The sequence below is a fragment of the Crocuta crocuta genome, unplaced genomic scaffold (genome assembly GCF_008692635.1).
Source record: "Crocuta crocuta isolate KB4526 unplaced genomic scaffold, BGI_CrCroc_1.0 scaffold152, whole genome shotgun sequence".
Classification (NCBI taxonomy): domain Eukaryota; kingdom Metazoa; phylum Chordata; class Mammalia; order Carnivora; family Hyaenidae; genus Crocuta; species Crocuta crocuta.
The window spans coordinates 5,023,161-5,046,907 of record NW_027528798.1 but is presented as its reverse complement, the minus strand read 5'-3'; the positions used below and the strand labels follow the sequence as shown (position 1 = coordinate 5,046,907).

At 51.4% G+C, this 23,747-nt stretch overlaps 1 protein-coding gene across 2 annotated transcripts; it reads right to left on the bottom strand.

Annotated features, from left to right (window-relative positions):
* Positions 1 to 5,275: 5,275 nt before the first annotated feature.
* On the bottom strand, positions 5,276 to 16,869 carry PLA2G15 (phospholipase A2 group XV). 2 transcript variants are annotated; one of them, XM_077755645.1, is made up of 6 exons: positions 16,677 to 16,869; positions 13,721 to 13,877; positions 9,879 to 9,997; positions 9,533 to 9,631; positions 8,909 to 9,133; positions 5,276 to 7,157 (listed from the first exon to the last, which is right to left on the bottom strand). In XM_077755645.1, the coding sequence occupies exons 1-6, from the start codon at positions 16,789 to 16,791 to the stop codon at positions 6,646 to 6,648; spliced, it is 1,227 nt and encodes a 408-aa protein (XP_077611771.1). In that variant the 5' UTR covers positions 16,792 to 16,869; the 3' UTR covers positions 5,276 to 6,645. The 2 variants fall into 2 exon arrangements, with proteins under 2 accessions (XP_077611771.1, XP_077611772.1); XM_077755646.1 differs by having other exon boundaries at positions 6,750 to 7,157; positions 8,909 to 9,008.
* Positions 16,870 to 23,747: the final 6,878 nt, after the last annotated feature.

The following is a 23,747-nucleotide window of genomic DNA, read 5'->3' as shown; positions in this document are numbered from 1 at the left end:
GCCACTATCTCCAGCTAAGTGGCCTGGTATTTGGGGGAAAGAGTGTGCAACAAAATCTTACCAGATCACCCTCTCTGAACTGGCTATCTTCTGTCTTCAGTTTTTATCCAACTGATATGAGAAATCAGTTTGTGAAGATCACAGACAATATCGGATTCTCAGTCTCTCTCACACAGTCTCTAAATTCACTACCTCAGACAATTTCCATTAAACCATTCCGTGTACTCTGTATGTTCCTGTTTTGAAAAACTAGTCTTAAACCCTGCCTGTAAGGGCACAATGCAGTTTTCTAGCAGGCTTTCATCCTATTTTACCAGCTCCTCTAAGCAGATAATAAAGGAATTCATCAGACCACTAAAACTGCTTCATGAAAATTTAACCATGAAACTATCACATGCAATTTCAGGGGGAAAAAAAGAATCTTTCAAAGTTCAATTACAAAGAATACTTTACAAGCTGGATTTAAAATCTCTTTTATAATTGATGACTATGGGGGAAAATGCTGCTGAGAAAAGTATCAAAATCTTAACTTGGTGAAAATATAAAGGACTGTCTTTTCTACATGTCTCTGAGTTTTATATATTTTCCACAATTAGTATTCATTAATTTTCTTATTGCTTAACTATATATATACATATATACACACACACACACGCCTATAAAATAAAAAAGTGATGCGATTATATATTTATCTTTTTACCTAAGAAAACAGGAAACTCAAGATCACATTCAGTTCCCAATCACAATGAACAGATACCCTCACTTTCAACAGTACATGATATCTATTCTTTTCCATGACTTTGGTTTTCAATTTCTCTTTAACAACCTCATTGCAGGCATCTTTACTTATAAACCACCACAATTACTCTTTAGAAAAAGATATAANTTATATACGAGCCATTGTCATTACTAGTATCCTGCTCATGCTGTGCAAAAATAACTGAAATTCTTCACAAATCTTAAAGATCCAAGAAAGTTAACAGAGAACAGAGCAACGATATTCACCTATGGGGAAATAAACAAACATTACACTCCCATAAGCTGCCTCATTCTGAAGGGTCAGGTATTGAGAAGCAAATGAAGTCTCCACATCAAGGCCTAATTCCACTTGTCTGTCTTGGCCATTTAACCTCTGCAACAAAGAGTAGGAGGCAGCTTATCAAAAAATAAACCTAATAAGCAGCTGGATATCTCCCTTTGTAAAATTTATGTTTTATATGCCTGGCAGGGGCAGCATTCAATGCCTGAGAAGTTCCATCACACTCACAGTGGAGTGTAACTGAAGCAACCAGCCCACACATGGGTCAGAGAACTAGCCCCGTGGTCTCAAATCATGCGTAACCAGACTGCTGCTGCTCCCCAAGTCCCGGGTCCTGTGAGCACTGTTTGCGTCACTTTTGTAGAAACGTATCCACATCCTGGAGACTACAGCAGGAAGCACACGAGACAGAGGTCAGGAAATTTCCTGTACCAAGAAGTGCCAATGAGATAAGTCACCCAACTGGTATTTATTTCTGGTCTGCAATAAAAATATGTCCGCAGCCAGAGAGAGAAGGAAGATAGGGAAAAAACGGGGTTTGTGGTTTTCCACATACTCGTCAGGGGAGGGAAATCAAATACAAGAACTCGAATGACAGTCTGAGACCAAAGTTGGGAAGCTAAAGCCATGAGCGCACAATGGCACCTTAGCAAAGTAGGAGGCCTGGACAGCTTCCTCCTAAGGCCTTCACAGCACGCAAAGAGGGACGAAAATGAGCTCAGGAAGCTCTCACACGCTTTCAAAAGTCTGCTCCCACCAGATCTTCAAATCAGGGAGCAGATCTCAGCGAAGCACCAGATGGCTGAGCATTCTGCTAACACGATGCTAGATTCGCTGGCGGTGCTTTTTTTCCCCCATCAAGGGCAGAGATTGAATTCTTTTGAACTGTGTCACCAAGCCCATAGCCCGGTGCACACAAGAGGTACTCAGAAACATCTGTTAAATATTGATTCCTATTTATACCGACCATTACACAACGTGGTACCCACACTGTTTGCTTAGCGCTTAGTGAAGAATTCTCAGAATGTTTTACAAAGATCTCCTTCCATTTACAACATGAGATGATCAAACAAGGTGACAGGCCATGAGGCAGGAGGAGGAGCCATCATAGCAGGAGCACCGGTTCCCTAGCCTGGGAGCCCCCGGCCCTAGACAATCTTGCAGCATCCCAAGCTCTGACCCTGCAGGACATCCGCAGTCTTGCACGCGGTCTTTCTCACTTTCAGAGTTTCTCCCGGCACAGGCTCGCTTTCTTCCCGTCACGCTCACCCTGGAGCACCTCTCACCGTCTCACACAGTGTCACACTCAGGGCCTCTATCGCCAGGGTCTCTCGCACACTCCTGGAGACACCCTCACACGCAAGCTCTCACACGCTCAGAGAAATCACCCCCAGGCTGTGGGTTTCGCACGCACAGTCCCCTACTAGTCTAGGGGGTCTGCATGTGTCTCACGTGCACGCACAGTCTCCTTCACACCAAGGTCTCTCCCATGCTGTCAGCATCATCTCACACCCTCTCGGCGTCACTCCGTGTGCAAGATCACTCCGGGTCTTTCTTGCACACTCACAGTCACCCTCAGACTCGGGGGGGGGGTCGCTCACACACCCACACTCACACACACAGTCTTTCTGACACGCTCAGCTTTACACTCAGGGTCCTCCACACTCCTGGAGCCACCCTCAGGCTCGCGGTCCCTCTCACACGCACAGCGTCACCCTTTGGCACGCTCTCACCGCGGCGACTCTCACGTGCCGNGGGGCCTCAGGGATCAGCCAGCCCTGCTCGGGTGTGCAGTGCCGGCGTCCGCATGTATTTGGCTGCCAGTCCCCAGGCAGGCCGTGACCTAGGCCCAGCCACCCTCGCTCTAAATGGCCCTGGAACCCGGCTGTTGGCCATACAGCTTACACAAGGAGCTCTTGACAGGCTCCATACCCTGTTCTCAGCCAACCGCTCCTCTATGCACCCTAGGAAGACACAGACCCAGGACGTTTCCTCCCACACTCAGAGCTCAGCCCAGCTGGCGCCATTGAGGCCTCCACAGACACAAGGACACTGCGGGGCTTCTGTAGCCAACACCCCGCCTCCCTGGGACTCAGGCTGGAGGACAGTTTTTGATCCTCATCTTGTCTGACCTTACTGACACCCTCTTGGGGGAACTGCACCCTCCTGTCCGCTTCCTCTACCGCTGGCTGCTCCTCCACCATCTCCTAGGGGTCTTTCTGGTAGCTCTGGGGCTCTTCTTCTAGGGTCTCTCTGACCTCTTAGACAGCTGAGCCTTCCCCCTGAGCTTGCTGTCCACAACCTCAAGCCTTAACCCTCTCCTGGGCCATGGAGTCATTTCCCACAGACAACGTGTTTACAACTGCACATCCTATAGTTTGAGACTGACCATACCCCATCCCCTGCTCTGCACCACCCAGTGACCCAGCCAGAGGTGGGCAGCACCCTGGACCCTTCCTCCTCCTGCCCCCCAAGGACCTGCAGGTTTTCTCCTGCTTTTCTTCTCTCCAGTGATAGTAGCCTCCCAGTCTCTAGCTTGCTCCCTCTAATGCATCCCCATAAGGTAGGGATTGCTCCTAAAATACACATTGGAATGACTATCTCCTCCATCTAAAAACACTTCCGTTCTTCCACCTATAGACCTGAGACAGTGATCCTTGAAGAACCCTCATTGCTACTGCCCTCCTTGTGCTGTCTGCTTGGAATACTGTCCTTCATTGTGAATGACAGTGTGTGCATATTTGGAGTCTTTAGAATCTGACCCTTTGTCCCCTGGATCCATTCCTTCTGCCTCTCTGGCCAGGCAAAGTAAGAATTCTGCTCACATGTGTCACTCAGTGGCAGCCAGTCCACTTATCCTTGCAACAGCCTCACACATGACCTGCCAGCAGCCAGATCTCTGGCGTTGCTCACATCCAGTTAAAACAACCTACCAGCTGAAAGCCCATCATGCACCAAACACCAAATTGGATGTTCTCCTGCACCATCAGTGTTCCTCAGGACCACCCTGCACGGTACATCTATTCAGCCCCGTTGTGCAGAGAACCAAGCTGAGGCTCAGGGAAGTTAGGAGACTCTATATGTAGCCTGGAGCTGGTAGAACTCAGATTTGAACCCCAGTCGGATGGGCTATAGGCTGCTATGACTCCACGCCCTCTCTCTGCAGCTGTGAAATGGAGGGTGGTAGAGGGGCTGAAACACGTCAGGGGTGAGTAGGTAGCTCTAAGGCCACCACAAGGAGTAGCATGGGAGGGTGGATGTCAGGGCAGAGCTGGGAGTCAGGCTGGGCAGGACCTGGAGGTAAGAATCCTTTGTGTTGTCATCTTTTTACCAAGGCCAGCAATTGCAGCTGGCCTGCAATTGCAGCTGGATGCCTAGGATCCCCTAGGCATCCTCCCCCTCCCTGGACCATATTTCTTTCAGGTTTTGCCAATAAATAGTGCTGTGAGAGGGCTCAGAGTGCCCCCTAGTGGCCCAGGGTGTATTGAAGCCTGAAGCCCAGGTTGGCTCGGCCCTGGCCCTGAGGAGAGGGCAGGAACTGGGGCTTCCCACCACCCCACTGCCCCCAACCCCCACTCTAGGCACCATAGAATTCAGCCTTGGATGCCATCCCTATGCATGTATCCCTGTCTCGGGTTCTGTTTCTCTGTCTTTATCCATCTCCACTTGGTTCCCAGTCTTGGTCCCTATCTCTGCCCATCTTGATCTCTATCCACGCCTAGTCTCAGCCTAGTCTCTCCTCCTCAGTCAGTCTCTGTCTGTCTGCAAAGAGGGACAGATGGTGGGTAGACAAACTGAAGAAACAAAGAAGAAGGGTGGCGTCCTAAAAAGAACTCTAGGGTCAAAAGATGCTGAGACCTGAAAGCTGAGAGAGGACAAAAAGGGGCTGGGGAGGAGAGTCCAGCCAGGGTGACCTGCAGGGTTGTCCTTAGCCCCCAGCTGTGGGGCAGCATGTGGGGTTTACAGACCAAGCAGGAGAAGAGGGAAGGGCAGGAGCCGAATCCCACTGGGAATGCTTCAGGTCCTAGTTCTTAGTTTCAGGAGGGGAAATAGACTCCAGGAGAGAGGGCAGGAGGATAAAGCCCAAATCGGTGCACAGGAGCCATACTTTGGCACCAAGAGAACCCATCAAGGCCCCAGGAAAGGTCTAGCCCCTGAGTACCCACCTCTCTAGCCTCTTCACCCCTCCACTACCTCTCTCTTCTCAGGCTCCAAACAGACTCTAAGCCAAGGCACTTTACAGCATCCAGAATATTTTTATTGCCAGAATCAAGGTACAGCCTGCTCAGAGCCCCACATGGAGCACACCACTCAGGACTAAAAAGAGAGAGATGCTGGGTTATGTTCACAATACAAAAAAATCCAGCTCCACAGAAATCTTGTGGGAGATCAGCACAGTCCAGCCTGACTGTAGCTCTGGGGCCTAGAGGTTAGACTCAAGTCTTGGCTTGTAGCCATTGACCACTTGGAGATCACTGCCACCAAGGCAGATCCAGATTCTCCATCCCTGCCCATGCAGCACCTCTGCAGGAACAGAAAGAAAACTACCAGGGGAGCCCCAAGGCACCTGGCTCTCTCAGGGGCCCACTCAAGCATCTGGGTTGGTCTCTGCAGACCAAACACCACTGAGCTGCCTGGTGGGGGTAGGTGCTGGGCAAAATGGGCAAGAGTCCTACCTCCTCTCAGCTCTGTGCCAGCCCACATGGGTGCTAGAAAAACCCTAGGGCAGGGTGGCAATGTGGTGGTGGAGTTAGCAAGAGGGCAGCTCAAGGTGGCCCGGAGCGGCCTTAGCTGCTTCCTTGAGTTCTCTTTCTTCACGAGTACCTAAATGGCCATGGCACCGGGCCCTGCTCTCATCTTTGAACCACATTCCCAGAGGGAAGCAAGCCAGCATCAATACTGTGGGTAACAGCCCAGCCACGGGAGTCAAGCCTCCTGGAACACAGCCCCCAAGAACTAGAGGGCCATATGCTGCCCAATCCTGAGCTAGGCTGTTCTTGGAGGTGAGGGAGGTAGGAGTGAATGCCCCAGGACCTGGGAACCATGAAGAACACAACTTGCCCCTGCCTGCAGGAGGAACCAGACTGCCTCTAGGTCACAGGGAAGCCAGCAGCTCCAGCCACCCACAGCCACTAGCAAGCCTACCTGTGGCCAGTATGTGGGAAGGATCACCCTAGGGACCAGGAGCCCATCCCTGGGACCTTTTGGGACAGGAACCACACCTCAGTAATACCCCTCAAGGAAGGCTGAGGGGCCAGGGCCCGGTGGCTAAGTATGAAAAGGCCACAGGGGTAGGAGGAACAAATGGCCCCTCAGTCCAGGATTGAGGCCAGGCGCCAGCCAGTCCACCTGCAGAGCCAGTCCTGAGGTCACAGCAATTCTGTCAGCAGCATTCTTTCCAGCAAGGATCCATCAAGTGAGTCCAGACTATTTCTTCTTTCCTCATACCCACAGAGAAAGGATAAGAAACAGCACTTCCCAATGGCAGATATTTCACAGCCCAAGACTGAAGGCCTTAGACAGTCAAACTGCTAAACTCACGGGCCACGGTAGCCAAGAGAAGCAGGTATGGCCACGCCATCCCACAGCCCTGCCTGGCACAGGAATCAGGGCCCAAGGAGCACACGTTTCAGATAGGCCAGGGTGGTGGCGTTGGCCAGCATCTCGATGTGCTCACTGCCCGGCAGCTCCTGCAGTGACACTGGGTGCTCCTGGCGGCTGCGCCAGGCCTGGCACTGCAGGGCGCTCTGCAAGTTCACGGTGCCGTCGCCGTCACCAAAGCAGATTTTGGGATCGCGGTCTGGGAAGCTCTCATAGTAGAAGGAGTCTGGTGTGGGAACACCAGTGCCATAGAGGCAGTGCAGTGGCACGCCGGGCGGCACCGTGACTTCGACCAGCCCCTCCGTGTCCTGCCGCATGAGCCATCCGTCTTTGAAGCCAATGTCCTGGAAGAACTGGCGGTAGTCCCGCAGCGTGTAGTTGGTTGTGGGCGTGCGCACGAAGACCTTCTCGGGAGACCAGGTGTAGTTGTAGGGCAGCAGCCAGCTGGTGGACACAGCAGACCGCTGCTGCTCCCGGATCTTTAGGGGCCCGATGACGGGGATCCGATTGTTGTCTCCTGCAGGGAGAGGGCTTTCTCAGTCTGTGCTCTCCGGGCAAGCTGGCTGGGCAGCAGGGTCCCCACCAGGCCCCTTGCTGGGCCCTAGTCAGGGGCCCAGTCAGCACTCCAGCGCCTCTACACTGCCGTCCTCATTATAACTCCCCCGTGGTTCCCTGTATGTTCACACTATCTGGGAAGCACACGACCATGACTTGTTTCTTTCCTTCTGCATTTCCTCACCAGAGGTTTAGGCAGCACATACCCACAAGGTGATTCATTGCGTAAACAGTACCCTCCTCTGAGCATTTGTTACCAGGCTTGTGGGCACTGACCTTATGGAAGGTGACTCAGCAGGATGTCAGCCCAGGGACACATTCATCTTTCTCTTTTCTTACACTGAGTTATGAAAACATTTTTCTTTTCCTGGGCTCATATCTGCAGCCAGACAGCCCTGGTTGTATCCTACTCACCTGCCTGTCGCTGACCTGGGCAGCCACGCCTGGGAGAGAGGGGGCAGGAGGGGAGGCTGCAAGCAGAGCGAGAGTCCGTCCCACACAGGAATGCCAACACCACAGCCAGGGAGGCCTCTGAGGAATGAGCCGGAACTTGGAAACAGGGGCCCTCTGACCTATTCAGGACCCATGGTCATCCATTAACTCACCTCCTGACTGACCAACAGGACTTCAGCTCTGCCTTATGAGGTCTGGCTGTAGGACCCCTGAGGCAAGGAAAGCCCCCAGCTAGGGGCTGACTACTCCCCCCACCCCCACCCTACCCCTGATCCAGACTGCCAGGACCTGACATAACAGTTTCCCAGAATCTGAGGCAGAGATCTAAGGGGACTCACAGAGAAACTCTGAAAGGCTAGGACCTGAACCTCACCATGGCTCCCTGTCTCAAACTCAGGCATGTTCACATCTGTCCTTTTAGGTCCAGGCTGGACAGAGTAGGTGGCTGTCATTAGTCCTCACTATATCTGGACTCGTTGTCCAGCCAATCCAGGGTCATTTCTGGGAGAGGCACTGGGTCTGACCAGATTGTAACCATCAGTTGTCCAGCAAGTAGGTCAGGCAGTGCTGATGACGAGGAAGAAAGTTCCTCAGACGCTTGGCATAGTGGCTCGTGGCTCCTAATGTGAGGGACCATGGGTTCATCCCCAGTCCTAGCAGAGGGAGGAAAGCCCCATAGCTACAGCTGGCAGGCTCTGATAGCCCTGAAAAGCCAGATGAATTGGGGAGGAACAGAGAGGGGGGTGGTGGCTCTGCTAACTGTCGAGCAAGCAGGCCCAAAGAAATCTGCACCTGCTTCCTCCCTGTGTAACAGGGAGGCTCCCCACTGTACAATTCATAAACAGGAAACTGGAGTCCAAACTTTCTTCCTTGGGGCAAAGGTGGGTATGAAGAAGGAAAGATGAGGGTAAAAGAAAGGGAGAAGGCTCCCCCAAAGAACACTGGGTCAAACCAAGTTAGGCCAGCCAGGCCAGAGCATAGTGTACGTGTATACATGTGTGCACAAGCCAGTACCTGAATGACCAACAGTTGTGACACTCCATGTACATGCTGTAAGAAAACTTACATAGATAACAAGAGCCATTACCTAGAGAGAGGAAATTAATTAGTGATAGATTCTCTTTTGGAAAAGGAGATGTTTGGAAAAGCATACCACTCTGGAGAAGAGACATGAGAGTGGCCCAGGAGGACACTGCAGAAGGAAAGAGAGGGCACCATCCCTGACATCAGCCCCCCACACTGGGTCAGGCAGGGTCTTACCTGAGGCCAGGACACGCAAAGTCTTGGCCACGCCCCCCCAGGGCGCACCCAGTGCCACAAAGGCACGGATATACTTGTTCTTCCAGGCCTGTGGCTGCCGCTGCAGAAAGTAGAGTGTGTACATGTTGCCCATGCTGTGGGCAACCAGCACCACAGGGCCCCCATACAGCTGATGCATCTCCTCGATCATCTCCCGGAGGGCCAGGAAGTAGGGCCCGTTTTCATCTGTAGGCCAGAGCCAGGCGGTGGTCAGGAAGGAAGGGTCCTGGGGCCTGAACCATTGAATGTTTTTCAAGCCAGATCCAGGACTAGGCAGGTGGGGAAAATGCTAAAATCCAACTGGGAGTGGTCTAGTTTCCCCTCCTTTTCCAGGAAGGGAGGAATCGTAGGAGCTACTTTCCCCCTTCACAGCCTTGTTATCTCTCCCCAGGGCTCAGAGGCCCAGAAATCCTTGGGTGAGGGGTGGGGAAGGACAGGACAGATTGACCAGGGGTAGTAGCTGTCATTGCTAGGCTGGACGCCAGAGGCCTTGTGGGGAGGGGAGAGCCCAGGGCCCTTGGTGGCTGTGACCTCCTCGTCCCCACCTCCCAAGACCTCAGGGAAGAAGCAAGGGTGACCACTTACTTGGGGCTCGGCGCCAGTCATAGGGGGCCCCCCGGACATCCTCATCCCGTGTGTAGCCCCAGCCCACAAGGCTGTCTACCATGGTATGGAAATAGGAACCTGCAGACAGAAATGTATGGGAATTGCAGAAAGGACAGTCAGTGTCAGCCACTCACAGCATACCCAACAAGGAGACTGTGACATCTACTGTAGAAAGATCCCTGAAGGAGGACTTATAAGGCTCTGTGCCTACAGTGATTAGAGACAGTTTACAAGCTACCATTTCAAACTAACAGCATTCCTCCCACTCTAGAAATATAGAACCTTCAGCTCCATTCCCTGGAGGGCACGAGGAAGGGTTACATACCCATACTGCTTCTGCTGGGGTCTAGGAACTCCAGTGAGAAAGTCTTCCCAAAGCCGGGGACACGCACATCCACACCATCTGGGAACTGGGTGGCCCGGGATGTTCTGTTGTAAACCAGCCTGTCGGGGATGGGGGTGCGGATATTGAGTTGGTGATCCAGAGATGACCCTGAGCATGGTGTGTCCTAAAACTGCCCTGTGTCCTAAGCCACACTTCCTTACTATTCTCATGTCTGGTAAGAAGTATAGGGGAGACTAAAAACTAACAAACTTTATAAAGCACAAATCAGAGTAACCAAGCCCAACTGAGGACCCCAAACAAGACTCACTCCAAAGATTAAACCAGGGCCCCTGTCAAGGCAATATTTTCTTCTCCTCAGTGTCATCCACCTCAGAATGTAGGTCTTGGATTTGGTTGGAGAAGGGAAGTGCCAGGCCTGGCTCTGCCATCAACATTATGCTTGACCCAAAAGGCAGGTAGCCTAATCTTACAGGCTCTCATTCCCCATCTCCGTGGATTTAGCTCCTACCACCCACCACAACGCATCGCAGGGCAAAGGAGATGGTTAAGTGCAGCATACAACAGAACCAAACAGAGAAACCACCACCGTAGGGCCTGAACACCAAGGCTGCTGTGTGGGTGGGGCGGCAAGTTCTGGAAAAATGATGGGGTAGCACAGTGGGAGACAGAAGGAAAGCTTTGTACTAAGCCAGGAACTTGGTTCTGGCCTCCCTGATACCAAGGAGGCAAATGTGCCCGAGAAAATACAGGCCAGACCCGCAGTCATTGGTGGTCCTGAGTCCTAAATCCCAGAAGATCAGCCACAGAAAGCTGACAAAGGTACCCAACATTGACCCAAATAATAGGTCCGGGGGCCCACTTTCTCTAGAGCAATCTGTAGATTATCCCAATGGCCACTCAGCAAAGTGTAGACAACTTTCTACAAGGACAAAGCAGCTCAGTGCCAGATGAAAGGCTAAACAAGTCAGATGTCCAATGAAGGTAGACAAGCCACTCTCAAAATCAGCCTGCACCTCCGACTGGCAGTACCTGAGACCGAGTCTCTGGTATAAAAATAGAATTGCAGATCAACAGCCCAGAAATAACCCTGATCACATACAAAAGAGGAAAGAGTCGACAAAGCAGGCGTCACAAACAACAGGGAAAGGCAAGGCACCTGGAGAACTAGCTAATACATCTTCAGGAAAAAAAATTAATTTGTGAGACTCCATCCAGCTCAAACATTTACTGAGCACAAATTTGTTCCTGGTTCTACTGCTATAACGATAAAAGAGATACAACCTCTGCCTTCAGGGAGCTCAGTCTTAGCTCAGGGTCACATAATTCTGGGTCGGAATCTTGGTTCTGCCACTTATTAGCCAAGTGACCCTAGGCAACTTTGTAACCTTTTTGAGCTTCCAGATTTCCTCAACTGTAAACAAGGTTGAAAACAGTGCCTGTTTCATAGAGTTGCTGTAAGACTAAATGAAAGAAAGTATGTAACACAGACTGTGTCTGTATTCAACAAGTGGTAATTCCCAATACAGTATCGTCTTCTTATCAGGGAAACATCCTTGGAAACAAAGTTTGGCAAATGATAAGGATATAAGAGAACAGACATGTGGCATGGAAGAAGGAAAGGCTAAGAGCTCTGCGGGAGTGGCAGGGGACCAGGCTCAGGTTTTAAAGGGTGAATGGGGGTGGGGGTGCCTGGATGGCTAAGTCAGTTAAGCATGACTTCGGCTCAGGTCGTGATCTCAGTTTGTGAGCTCAAGCCCCACACTGGGGTCTGCACTAACAGTGCAGAGCCTGCTTAGATCCTCTGTCTCCCTCTCTCTCCGCCCCTCCCCTGCTCACTCTCTCCTTCTCTCTCTTAAAAATAAATAAACATCAAAAAAAATTAAAAGCATGAATGCGAGGGAATTTCTCAGGTAAAGCTAGATTCCAGGCTGAAAGAACTGCATGTATAAAGATATGAAGACACGGTATGTCCCAGGAGGAATAAGAAGCTGAGGGGCCAGTGGTCAAGTCAGAGGCAAGGGAAAGGTCGGAGGCCATGTTGAGGCTATGAATAAGGGCTGAAGCACAGAATCCACATGTAAGGGGGTGCCTGGCTGGCTCAGTCAGTAGAGCATGCGACTCTTATATCAGGGGTATGAGTTCAAGCTCCACGTTGGATATAGAGATTAGTTAAAAATAAAATCTTCTGGCCAACTAATCTTTGACAAAGCAGGAAAGAATATCCAATGGAATAAAGATAGTCTCTTCATCAAATGGTGCTGGGAAAACTGGGCAGCGACATGCAGAAAAGTGAACCAGGACCACTTTCTTACATCATACACAAAAATAAACTCAAAATAGATGAAAGACCTAAATGTAAGACAGGAAGCCATCAAAATCCTAGAGGAGAAAACCTCTTTGACTTCGGATGCAGCAACTTCTTACTCAACATGTCTCCAGAGGCCAGGGAAACAAAAGCAAAAACGAACTATTGGGACCTTGTCAAAACAAAAAGCTCTGCACAGAGAAGGAAATAATCAGCAAAACTAAAAGGCAACTGACAGAATGGGAAAAGATACTTGCAAATGACATATCGGATAAAGGGTTAGTATGTAAAATCTACAAAGAACTTATCAAACTCAACACTCAAAAAAACAAATAATCCAGTGAAGAAATGGGCAAAAGACATGAATAAACCCCTCTCCAAAGAAGACATCCAGATGGCTGATAGACACATGAAAAAAACACTCAACATCACTCATCATCAGGGAAATACAAATCAAAACCACAATGAGATACCACCTCACACCTGTCAGAATGGCTAACGCTAACAACTCAGGCAACAACAGATGTTGGCGAGGATGAAGAGAAAGAGGATCTCTTTTGCACTGCTGGTGGGAAAGCAAACTGGTGCAGCCACTCTGGAAACAGTATGGAGGTTCCTCAAAAAATTAAAGATAAAACTACCCTTTGACCCAGCAATTAATTGCACTACTGGGTATTTATCCAAGGGATACACGTGTGCTGTTTCAAAGGGGCACATGCACCCCAATGTTTATAGCAATGCTATCAACAATAGCCAAAGTATGGAAAGAGCCCAAATGTCCATTGACAAATGAATGTATAAAGAAAATGTTGTGTACACACACACACACACACACACACACACACACACACAATAGAGTATTACTCGGCAATCAAAAAGAATGAAATCTTGCCATTTGCAACTACGTGGATAGAACTAGAGGGTGATATGCTAAGCGAAATTAGCCAGTCAGAGAAAGACAAATATCATATGACTTCACTCATATGAGGAATTTAAAATACGAAACAGATGAACATAAGAAAGGGGAAGCAAAAATAATACAAAAGCAGGGAGAGGGACGAAACATAAGAGACTCTTAAATACAGAGAACAAACAGAGGGTTGCTGGAGGGGTTGCGGGAGGGGGATGGGCTAAATGGGTAAGGGGCATTAAGGAATCTACTCCTGAAATCATTATTGCACTATATGCTAACTAAATTGAATGTAAATTAAAAAATAAGTAAATTAATTTTAAACATAAATAAAATCTTCAAAAAAAAGAAAAAGAAAAAGAATCCACGCCTAGGGTGTACAGCACAAGGCACGGACTAGAGAGAGTAGAGACAAGAGCTACAAGAAAGGGAGGAAGAAAGTTCTGTCTCCGAGAGTGAAGAGGTGGTGCTGATTAGACTGAGGAAATGAGAAGGGCAAGGAGTCAGTGATCTCAGGGTCTGTTGACGTGGGGATGAGACAGAAATAGGTTCTAGAAATTTCTTTAGGCTCGGTGAGCAGCACCCAGTCTGTGCCCCAGCCCCCACCTGATGTTGTCGATCCAGCAGTCAATGATGACAGGCAGCAGCAGCTCGAGGTTCAGCCAGAGGGTGAAGTAGCTGTCCGTTCTCTTGGAGCAGAGGTAGTGTACAACCGTTGGCTTGTCCAGCTTTGCCTCCAGCTGGTTCCCCAAGTCACCGGGCACTGCAGGGGGACCCAGAACACTCATGAGGGCCTGGACCTGGCAGGCTGGAGATCCTTTGGCTTGAACCCAAAGGCCTTCTTACTACAGCTGTCCCAGGCTACAGAGTAGGGCCTTGTTTGTTCAAAGGAGTGGGAAACAGGACAGAGTACTGGGCCACTTAACTAGCCAAAACTGAATCCAGAGAAGGCACTCCAGGGCAGGCTTGTGGAGGGGTCGGGGGGTGCAATGAACCGAAACACAGCTGAGAGAAGTTCATACTGGTACCTGCCAGCCTCTTGAGAGCCCAGTAATCTTGCAGAGGGCAGATCATCTGGAGGGCCCTAGGCTCTCAGCACACCTGGACCCTGTGTCAGAGATGGCTACCCTGAAACAACACACCCGTCCAGCCACAGCCAGGTAGGGGTGGGCATGACAAGTCCCAAGGATAACTTCTCTCTGCCCAAGCCAGTCTGGTCAGTCTACATACACAGAGCCCTCCGGCCCCTGTGACACTTAAACCCATCCCCATGGCTTCACCACCCAACATTCAAGGCCCTTCCCAGAATATTGCTCCCATTGACCTTTCAGGCCTCACCTGCTTCTACATGCCACGCTCTTGACATCTTCCAAGCCCATCACCATTTAGGATCCATGATCACTGAGTGAACCATCAGCTCTTGGTTCTCCTGGGCATCCTTTGGGCTCTACAAACCCACCCCTGCACAGGGGATGTCCTCCTTTTGCATCATCTCACAGTGTCCTCAGGACAACCATGAGAGGCAGGTGTGACACCTGCCTTCACCTCCCTTAACAACACAGATGCAGAAATGGGGAGTCCTCAGCATAACAGTTCAGAGACCTTGGTCATTGTCTCCACCAAAAAGGAAATGGCTAAACGAGGAAGTCACCAGATTTGCTGTGCCTGAATGCTCTTTGTCCTAGACAAGCTGTGTGGCCTCTAAAAATAGCAGTGGACACTTCCTAAGCCCCTTTTTGCTTAAAACTGGACAAAAGACATCCATGTACCTTTCACCTCAAATAACACTGGGAGACAACATCCTTACTGTGCTTACTTTACAGATGAGGAGACTGAGGCTGGGGTAGAAATGGCTTCCTGCCATTCTCCACCTGCCCAAGGTCTTTGGTCTCTGCCTCCTCTACCACCAATTTGGGTCTCACTCATAGAAGCTGGTCACCCTTGGATGCTGATCCTCTGATGGTCCCTGCTCTGTGTCTAGGAACAACTCTCCACAGCCCACCATGGGGTTTCCCAGAATTAATGCCAACAGCTGCACTCTCTGCGAAGCCGGGCAGATTAGAATTCTGTGACTCTGGTTGTAGCATAAGGCTCCTCTGCTGTGGCCTAGGATAAGCAAGAACTGAACTGAATGAATTAATGAATGAAGCTAGCACCAATCCAAGAAAAAAGGCTGCCACACATCAGGGGCCTCATCAGGGACCACACATTTCCCAATGCCACAGCCTTCATACTCAGAACTCCTTAGGCCTACCCATGGGTTCTTGTGTGCCTACAGGATAAAGTCTAGATGAGCCAACTAGTCACAAGCCCTGCACAATCCACTCCTCCCCCAACTTCATTTCAGACATCCTGGATTGCTTACCCCTCTCCCTCTGATATATAGTTTCCTCTGCCTGTTAACTCTCTCCCGGCCTCACCTCTAGCCACATACTCCAGGAAGCCTTCCCTAACTGCATAAGTGGACTCTTTGTGCTTGCCCAACACAGACCTCATCTCTAGGGATCCCTGTAAACTTAGGGAACACAGGGCCAAGTCTGCCCAAATCCCATGCATTTCCTTGCCTAGAGCTCTTGCTAGGGACCCGCAGGGACCACACTGCCAGCCAACCCTACCCTTCTGTGATCTGCACCATCCACATTGAAATACTCCCATCAGAAAGAACATGGGGGTCATACTGCAGCAGACTCAACATGTGACATATACCTCAGCATGTCTCTGCCCTTAAGAATCCTAGCTGGCCACCAACTCAATGTTTGAATGAGGCATCCAAGGCCTCCAAGACAGAGAAGTCTTATCTCTGCCCACCACCAGGAGGAAACACTATGGTTCCTGTATAGTTGCAGGGGCCAGGGGCCAAGGGGTCAGCAGGGAAGGTCACCTAGATCCAACATAGCCCAGTCCAAATTGGTCAGGCAAGGGTAAGATGTTGCCTGGCATCTGCTGATAGCCATTGTCCCAACCCTTACCTCTGTCCTTAGCCACCCTCAGATTCCCTTAGGCCTCTTCCCTCAGGCCAATGGCACCCATTTGATAAGTTTGGGGAGGGAGAAGTCTTGGTGGCAGGCTAGGAGAGCCATTCTTTCCCCAAAAAGCTTCCTTTCAATAATGCCTCCTGAAACAGACGGGGCTGGAAAAGTCGAGAGAGACAGTCTCCTAGCCATGCCCAAATCAACAATGAGGACCCTGAGGACTAACTCCGAGAACACCCTGTCCCCCGACGAACCCCAGGAGTGGGGCCAAAGGATCTCGGTCTCTGCAGCTAAAAAAAATGGGCAAAGAGCGAGGCAAAGCTTGGAACTGACGTAGACAGCAGTGCTGATGAACAACCGCACCGCAGCCCTCCCATTTACTCCATATTTTACAGGGGAAGGTGAGCAGAGGTTGACCACACCCGCGCACAGCATGGCGAGAGGTGGACGGACCGACCCAGGTGACAAGACAGTCATATGCTCCCGCGCCCCACACTTAGAGCACATGCAGGTCTGGAAGACAGCCCCTCCCGCACCCGGTCCTGCTGGACGCAAGAGCAAACGGACCCACGACTGGACGCGCGCCTCACCCAGCACCACCGGAGGGGGACGTCCGACAGGGAACGCCGGGTCTACGAGCAGCAGGAGGAACAGGAGGCCACCCAGGAGCAGCGCCGCAGAGTAGGGACAGAGGCGAAGACCCATTGCGTGCCACGGCCGCTACAGCTCCAGGGGTGCGGATTCAGCGCTCTGGGCTCGTGCCTAGGCCGGGGCGGCGGCGACGCGCTTAACCCCACCGCCCGCAGGCGACCACACTCGCCGGGCCAATCAGGATCCACCTTCCCCAAACGGCCTGCCAATAGAAACTCACCGCCAGGCACGTCCCTCCCATTTGGAGCTCGCCGCCTCGCCCCCGCGGATCCCCTGCCAGCTTCTTGGACCTCGCTGCTCGCCGAGCGCATCGATCGATCCGAGCTCAGCCTGGTTTCTGAGCTCTCAGTCCCCGACCGGTCAGACCCAGCTCGCCGCTGCTGTATACCCAGCACGGCTTTTGGGCATCCAAAATCCACGCGGCGCAGCCTTCACCCCAATTCCTGGTGCGTCCCTGCCCTGGGATCTGGAACGGGCTGGGCTGAGCGAGGATTCATGGTCCAGTGCTCAGCGCTGCTGAGAGACCTTGGTCGGAGCAATGACCTTTGTGCAAACCCTACGCCGATTCTTTGCACCCTGCTCCGATGTCACGTGGGTTCAGGCAACGGGGTCAGGGGACCCCTTGCGTCTGTCCAGGGTTTAGGAATAGAGGCGGGACAGGTAGAGGCTAGGTCAGTGTGTTTCGCTTCTGAGTGAGAGGGCTCCTCGCCTGTTTTAGTTGGCGCAGTATGGAGCCACAACACCAAGCTGAGCAATACTCGCGCCCAGTGGAAAGTGCGTTTGAACCGGAAGCCTGCGCCAAGGCCCATCAGCAAATTCCCCAGCAGAGCAGGACAGGGACTTCGGAATCCACCTACCACTCACATCCCAGACAAACTGGGGATCCAGAGACGACACAGACTCCCAGCTAGCGGAATCAGAGCGAACGGAGTGGGTAGATTGGACCGCTGGCAATACGGCCAGCACTATGGGTCACCCTAGGATAGGGAGACCAGCACCCTAAGATAGGGAAACTGGAATCTTGATCCTCCACACACCTCCTCCTGAGGCCTAGACAACACCCTGATCATCCCCTGGCTGGTCTAAAGACCTCTAGCCTGCCCATTCCTTCCTTCCTTCCTCTTGGTCAATGGCTAACCCTTTCTAGCTTTTCAGAGTGCTGCAAGTATTCACCATTTTGGCCTGCCCTTCTGTGTTCTTAGAACATTGGTGATTGGAGTATCTTACTCTTCTTCTTCTTTTTTTTTTTTTAATCTTTTTTATTTATTTTTGAGAGAAAGATTGCACAAATTGGAGAGAGGGAGTAAAAGGGGAACAGAGGATCTTAAGCAGGCTCTGGGCTAATAGCAGTGAGGCCAATGTGGGGCTTGAACTCACGAACTGTGAAATCATAACCTAGGCGAAAGTTGGATGTTCAATCGACTAAGCCACTCAGGTGCTCCCAGAGTACCTTACTCTTTTAAGGTCCAACTATCTCCCACCTCAAGCCCTGGAAAGGACCCAAAACTCCTTCCTCCCTCCATCCTAGTCCCCAGAAGAGGGGTTAGCAAGGACCAATCTATTGCAGGCCCACAGTGGGAGACCATAGAGTTCATTTTGTCAGTACGAGGGACAAGCAGAAGTCCATAGCCAAGAGTTAAGTGAAGGGAGGGTAGGCATCAGGATGGCTTGGGCTGCCTTGGATATTGGCCAGTCTGAATGTCTTGTCAACCCATCAGCCTCAGGTGATGATGGGCCCTTCACAGGGTGGCCCTGTCCTTTGCACCAGTTCCCTGGTGCCCCAGTCCCACAGGCCTTGCAGATGATAGGAACCATGGCCATCGGGGAGAGGATGTTAAGGCCTAGTCACAGTGATCTGTGCTGGCACTGTGGAGAGGGAAGGAGTCAGAAGGTAAGGGTCCCCCTATCACAATGACCCTGTCATCCACATGAAACCCCTGGCTGCAGACCTGGGTTCATCCTGGACTCTAGATACTTCTCTGATTCTCAGACCTACAACCAGGTGGTCACCAAGTCTTGCCAGCTCTACTTTCCCAATGCCAAACTTTCATCTCCAGAGTAGCCTCCTTGCTGATGTCCCAATTTATGCCCTTATTCCTAAGAATTGCTCTCCCTGTGTCCGGTTGGCACCACTAAACATTAAATCAGGCCCATCACTGTCTGCCTAACCCCACACACAACCCTCCTACTGAATGCATCATATACAACTCAGTCATAGTGAGTGAGGACCCTGCAGGGGACTCTGATCTTTTCCCCCAACTTCCACCTCCCCGATTCCCCAGCTCCCTCATTTCCAGCTTCAATAGCGTGTTTGATCTATTCATCCTTGCACAAGATAACTGAAAAGTCCCTCAAGTTACCAATAGTCATTTGGGTGAAGATTTGTTTTTAATGCTCCAAAGGCTTGTTTTTTGCCTTACTGATACAGTATAAAGGGGGAAAGAATTCAGAAACTGTTTCCTAAAGTAGATGAACGATACAAATGTCACTGTGCACTTCAGTTTTATACAGCAAGCTGTTCCAACGTCAGCTTATGGGTGAGCTAGTAAGAAACATTACATGCATTTATTTTAAGATGTAAGCATATTTACGTACTTATTTCGTTTTGAAAATCTAGTGTTCTTTACTCCATGGCAGTCAAGACTGGGGCTTAACGCAAGATGTTTCAGCATGCTTCGCTATTTGCTTTTATGCGTATGACAATAAATGCATTTTGGAAAAAAAAATAACCTCATTCTCTCTCAGGACTTCTGCACTAGTTGCACTGGGATCACTCTGCAGCCCCCATTTTTGGGGACTTAATTGAGCTCTACATTTAGGCCTCAGCCCAGACATGATCATCGATTGGCTCTGAAGCAGACCCTACCTGGCATCCAGCAGAATATAATTGCCAGAAGAGCAAGCTCCTCACCTGCCCATTACTGGTGCTACTGCCTTCTTTGGTTACTAGTTACCACCAGCACACAGCAGGTGCTTAACTTATACTGAATGAATGAGTGATACACCCCCTTCTCTAACCCTTCGGCCTTCCAGGATATGGTCCTAGTGCCAGTCAGACCTGGAGGAGCGAAGGGACTGAGAGGCTGGATGTGGATTCTGGAAAAGATTGGGAAAGAGGGATAATATTCCTGTGGAGAACACTCTGGGCCAGAGACTAGGGAGTCAGGTCAGTTGTGGTATCTTTCTCAGGTGAGAATCCAGCCAACAGCTTTTGCCTTTTTTTCTTTTTTACTGGGCCCTTTGCATTCCCTCTTGCTCACCAAGTTCTAAGCTTCCCTATCTGGACCAGGTGTGTGCCTAGGCTTAGGGCAACCCAACCAAGACCAGGGCTTCCGAACTGAGCCCATTTAGAGGCCAACTGATTCTCCCTTAAAGCTCACAGGACATCAGGCTCCCATTCTTCTTCTCCCAGTGCCTCTCTGGGGTCATGAGAGGCCAAACTCTGAGGTTCTGAACGGGGGCCCAGAACAGGGTATCCAATCTGGCTTAGGCATCAAGGAATGTTACCCGGAGGAAGAATTATTGGAGATAGGTCTGGAAGGGTAAGTAGGAATTTGCCAGGGAAACAATAGGAGCCTGGGTGCTCCAGGCAGGGAGCTTAGTATGTGCAGCAGCCTGGAGACCCGAACAATCACACTAAGTGTGTCTGCGGTATAAGGTTGGTGGGAGTGGAAGAGAGGTTGAGGGTCCTGAAAACCAAGCTTAACAACTTGGTTTCTGTCCACAAAGCCTGGAGCCACAAAGATGCTCAAGCTGGAGGGAGGCAGTGTCAAGGGTCTTCCCTTTCACTTCTGTCCTGGAGCACTGCCCTAGGTAGAGCTCTCCGGTGCAAGATCCTCCTTCCGGCCCCAACACCTTGTTCAGGGGACAGTGTCAGTGCGCCCTCTGGTGGGCACTCAACAGCTCTATGGCAAAGCTGGGAACCTGGATGGAGCCCAATGCACTGGCTACCCTGGAGGCCCAGGAGATAAGAAGGGGCAGTAGCGGTTGGCCCAATTGTGGGCCAAGGGGCTGCGGAGGTGGGGATGGGCCTGAGCTTGGGAGTGTGGATCGCCTCTGTGGATCCCACAAGGTACCCCAGGGTATAATCCTCCCTATAGGGGTGCCTGGCTGGCAGTCAGTAGAGCATGTGACTCTTGATCTGAGGTTGTGAGTTCCAGTCCCACGTTGAGTGTAGAGATTGCTTAAAAAATACAATCTTAAAAAAAAAAAAAGAATCCTCTCCCACGGTAGGATATTTTCTGGCTTGGGAGGGAAAGAGGAGGGTGCTTTTACATCACTCCTGGACGCCCTATAGGTCCACAAGAATGGTCACACTCCCGGCCCCATGTGAGGATCTCCACCTCTGTATCTGTCCCAACTTGCACATCCCAAAGGCTAGAGCACTAGTGGCCTTTGTAGCAGGCTTCGAAGGCCAAGGTAAGGATGGGATTCCACAAGCTTGTGGCCTGGCTCACAGGACCAAGTTCCTTGTCCCCATGTACCTGGATTACAGTTTGGAAAAGTCAGTGGACTGGACTGTTGAAGCCTTCCTCACCCTTTTCACATACGTGATTTCCAATTCATTCATTAACGATTCATGAACTCTAGTAGCTGGGTTGGGATGGGAGACATTTCCCAGTGAAATACAGAAATCTCAAACTACAATGAGGACCCCTGCTACAGAGGGAGGTGCCTTCAGAGGACAAAACCTGGAGGAAGAGCAGGGGTTAACTAGGGCAAGGGCTGGGTTGGTAGGGGAAGAAATAGCACAGATAAATCTCTTAAAGGAAAGACCCCTTATCCCCAGGGAAGGTTACTAGTGCTGAAATAGCCAAAGGCTGAAGGTGCAAAGTGCTTAGACAACTATTTATTCATTCATTAAGTCTTGAGCAAGTACTATGTGCCAGGTGCACTGATAGGCTCTGGGGATGAGCCTGTCCTTTAGGATCCGATGTTCGGGGTGGCGGTGGTGTAGGGAGACAATAAATGATGTATTGTATTAGAAGTTACTTTAGTGTTGGGGGGAAGGAGTGAATGTTGTTTAATATTAATGGTGTGATCTGGGAGGACCCATCTGAAGATAATTAAAGGAGCTTGGCAACGCAGGGGCTCTAACGTTAAAGAATTTAGTGTTTCAAGAAGAGTTCAAGCATTGGGAATTGTCATGCAGGAAAGTGTGCGCGGATGGGAGCACAGGAACTTAGGGGAGCCGCCCCACGCTGCCAGGACAGATAGAGGTGCTACACTGGACAGGTCACTTCAAAAGGGTGGCTTTTCTGAGAACCTGGCGACGTTGAGACCCAGGCAGGAGAAATACGGAAGGGCCTAGCTTGAAGGTTGAACGGATGGGGGCGCCAGGAAGGCCGAGACCGAGACCAAGTAGTACCCGGATGGCAGGGTGGTGATGCGGGGAGACAGGACCCCGACAAGGAACAATGCATGTCAAGGGAGTTTTAGGAATGCCGCTAGGGTGAAGAGTTTACTGCAAAGACTTGGATGGAAGAAAGCCCAACTCCGCCTAGCGCACGCGCGCTACAGGGAGGGTACGGGAGGAGCCTCACTTCTGTTGGGCCCCGCCCCTCGAACAAATATTTGACATTCCAGTCTTATCTAAAAGGGTGCAGGACTCAAAGAGCTACGTTTCCCCCTCCCCCCGGGCCTGATTGGCCTAGCGCTTCCGCAAGTGGGGACCAGCAGGCAGGAGCCCGAGTGGGCGGTCCTAAAAGGGGCGGATACCTGCCCAAACCTGAGGGAAGCGCTAGTCGCCCGAAGAGGCTGGAAGATCTGTCTACTTTCCACTCCCTCCATACCGCCGAGTCCCGGCGCGAGTCACTTCCGTACTGGGCTCCTCAGTCTCTTTATCCGTTAAGTAGGGACCCGTTGAAGTGTGGGTTCAGTGGACAAGGTCTCGGAAGCGTCCCCTCCACCCTGGGCTCTTTCACCGTCTCCCGAATGTCCGGACGCAGAGAGACCAGCTCTTAGGAAGCGCGTGGCGCGGCTCCCGCCTCAGTTTTGGCGGGGGCTTGGCAACCCCACGTCCCTTCTTCCCCCCGGACTCTTCAGTCTCTCAGTCACATAAATGGGAGAACTTAGGGTAGTCCGGGGCAGTCTGGAAACGTGCCGTAAAGGAGCCTCACCAAGCACGATGGGGCGAAAGAGTGCTGGGAGCCCTCCGCGCGGGACTGTCCTTATTGGGTTGCTGGTCTCGGATGAAGAGACGGAGGATCTGCAGCCCTCACGCGCACATTACGTGGCCAGTGTGCTCACATCTCCAGGCAACGGGCCCGTCGTCAGCTGAGAGAGCGACGAAAACAGGCTGGAGTCTCCACGTGGGGTAGAGGTGAGGCTCCAGGCCAGGCCATCCTGCTTAGCCCCGTCTCCCAGTGGCGCTCTCTGGAGTTGGAATGGGGCGCTTCCTGCTTACCAAGCACGGAGGCCCGCACAACTCCTACAGGGTCTTGGCATCGAAGGCACTTCCTGGAGCCAGGCTCAGGCCAAGTCTTCACACCTGTGTGGACAAGCCCTGACCTGTGACATCTGGTCTCCCGACCCCGTGGCTCTAAGGACCTCTGCTGATCCCCGACCCCTCCTCCCAATCCCATTGGCTTATGTTGACAGCCCCCGCCCCCCGCCTATGGGTGGATATTCAATAACTCACCGCCCTCTTTGACCTTTGGTGACTTCTATCATCCCCAGACCGGCCGACGTGACCCCCACAGCCCCTAGACTGCCTCCTGGTGATTTTCATAAATCCTGTGTGACCCTTACGGACTGCAGAAGGCCCCTGTATTTGCATTTTTCTTGGCGTAGGCCTCATGGTGAGGAGGGACATGGAGGAGGATGAGATCGCCCCAGTAGTCAGGCAGGGCCCGCTGGTGGAGCGGGAGTCTGGACCGTGAGCGCAAATCCGGACCCGGCGTCAGGGCGCGCGTGCCCCGCTCTAGGCTCTAGCAGCCTTCCCCCTCCGTTCCCCAGGCCGCCCTCTGTCACGTGGCCGGCGAGGCGGACAGGTAACTCGCCCAGAGAGG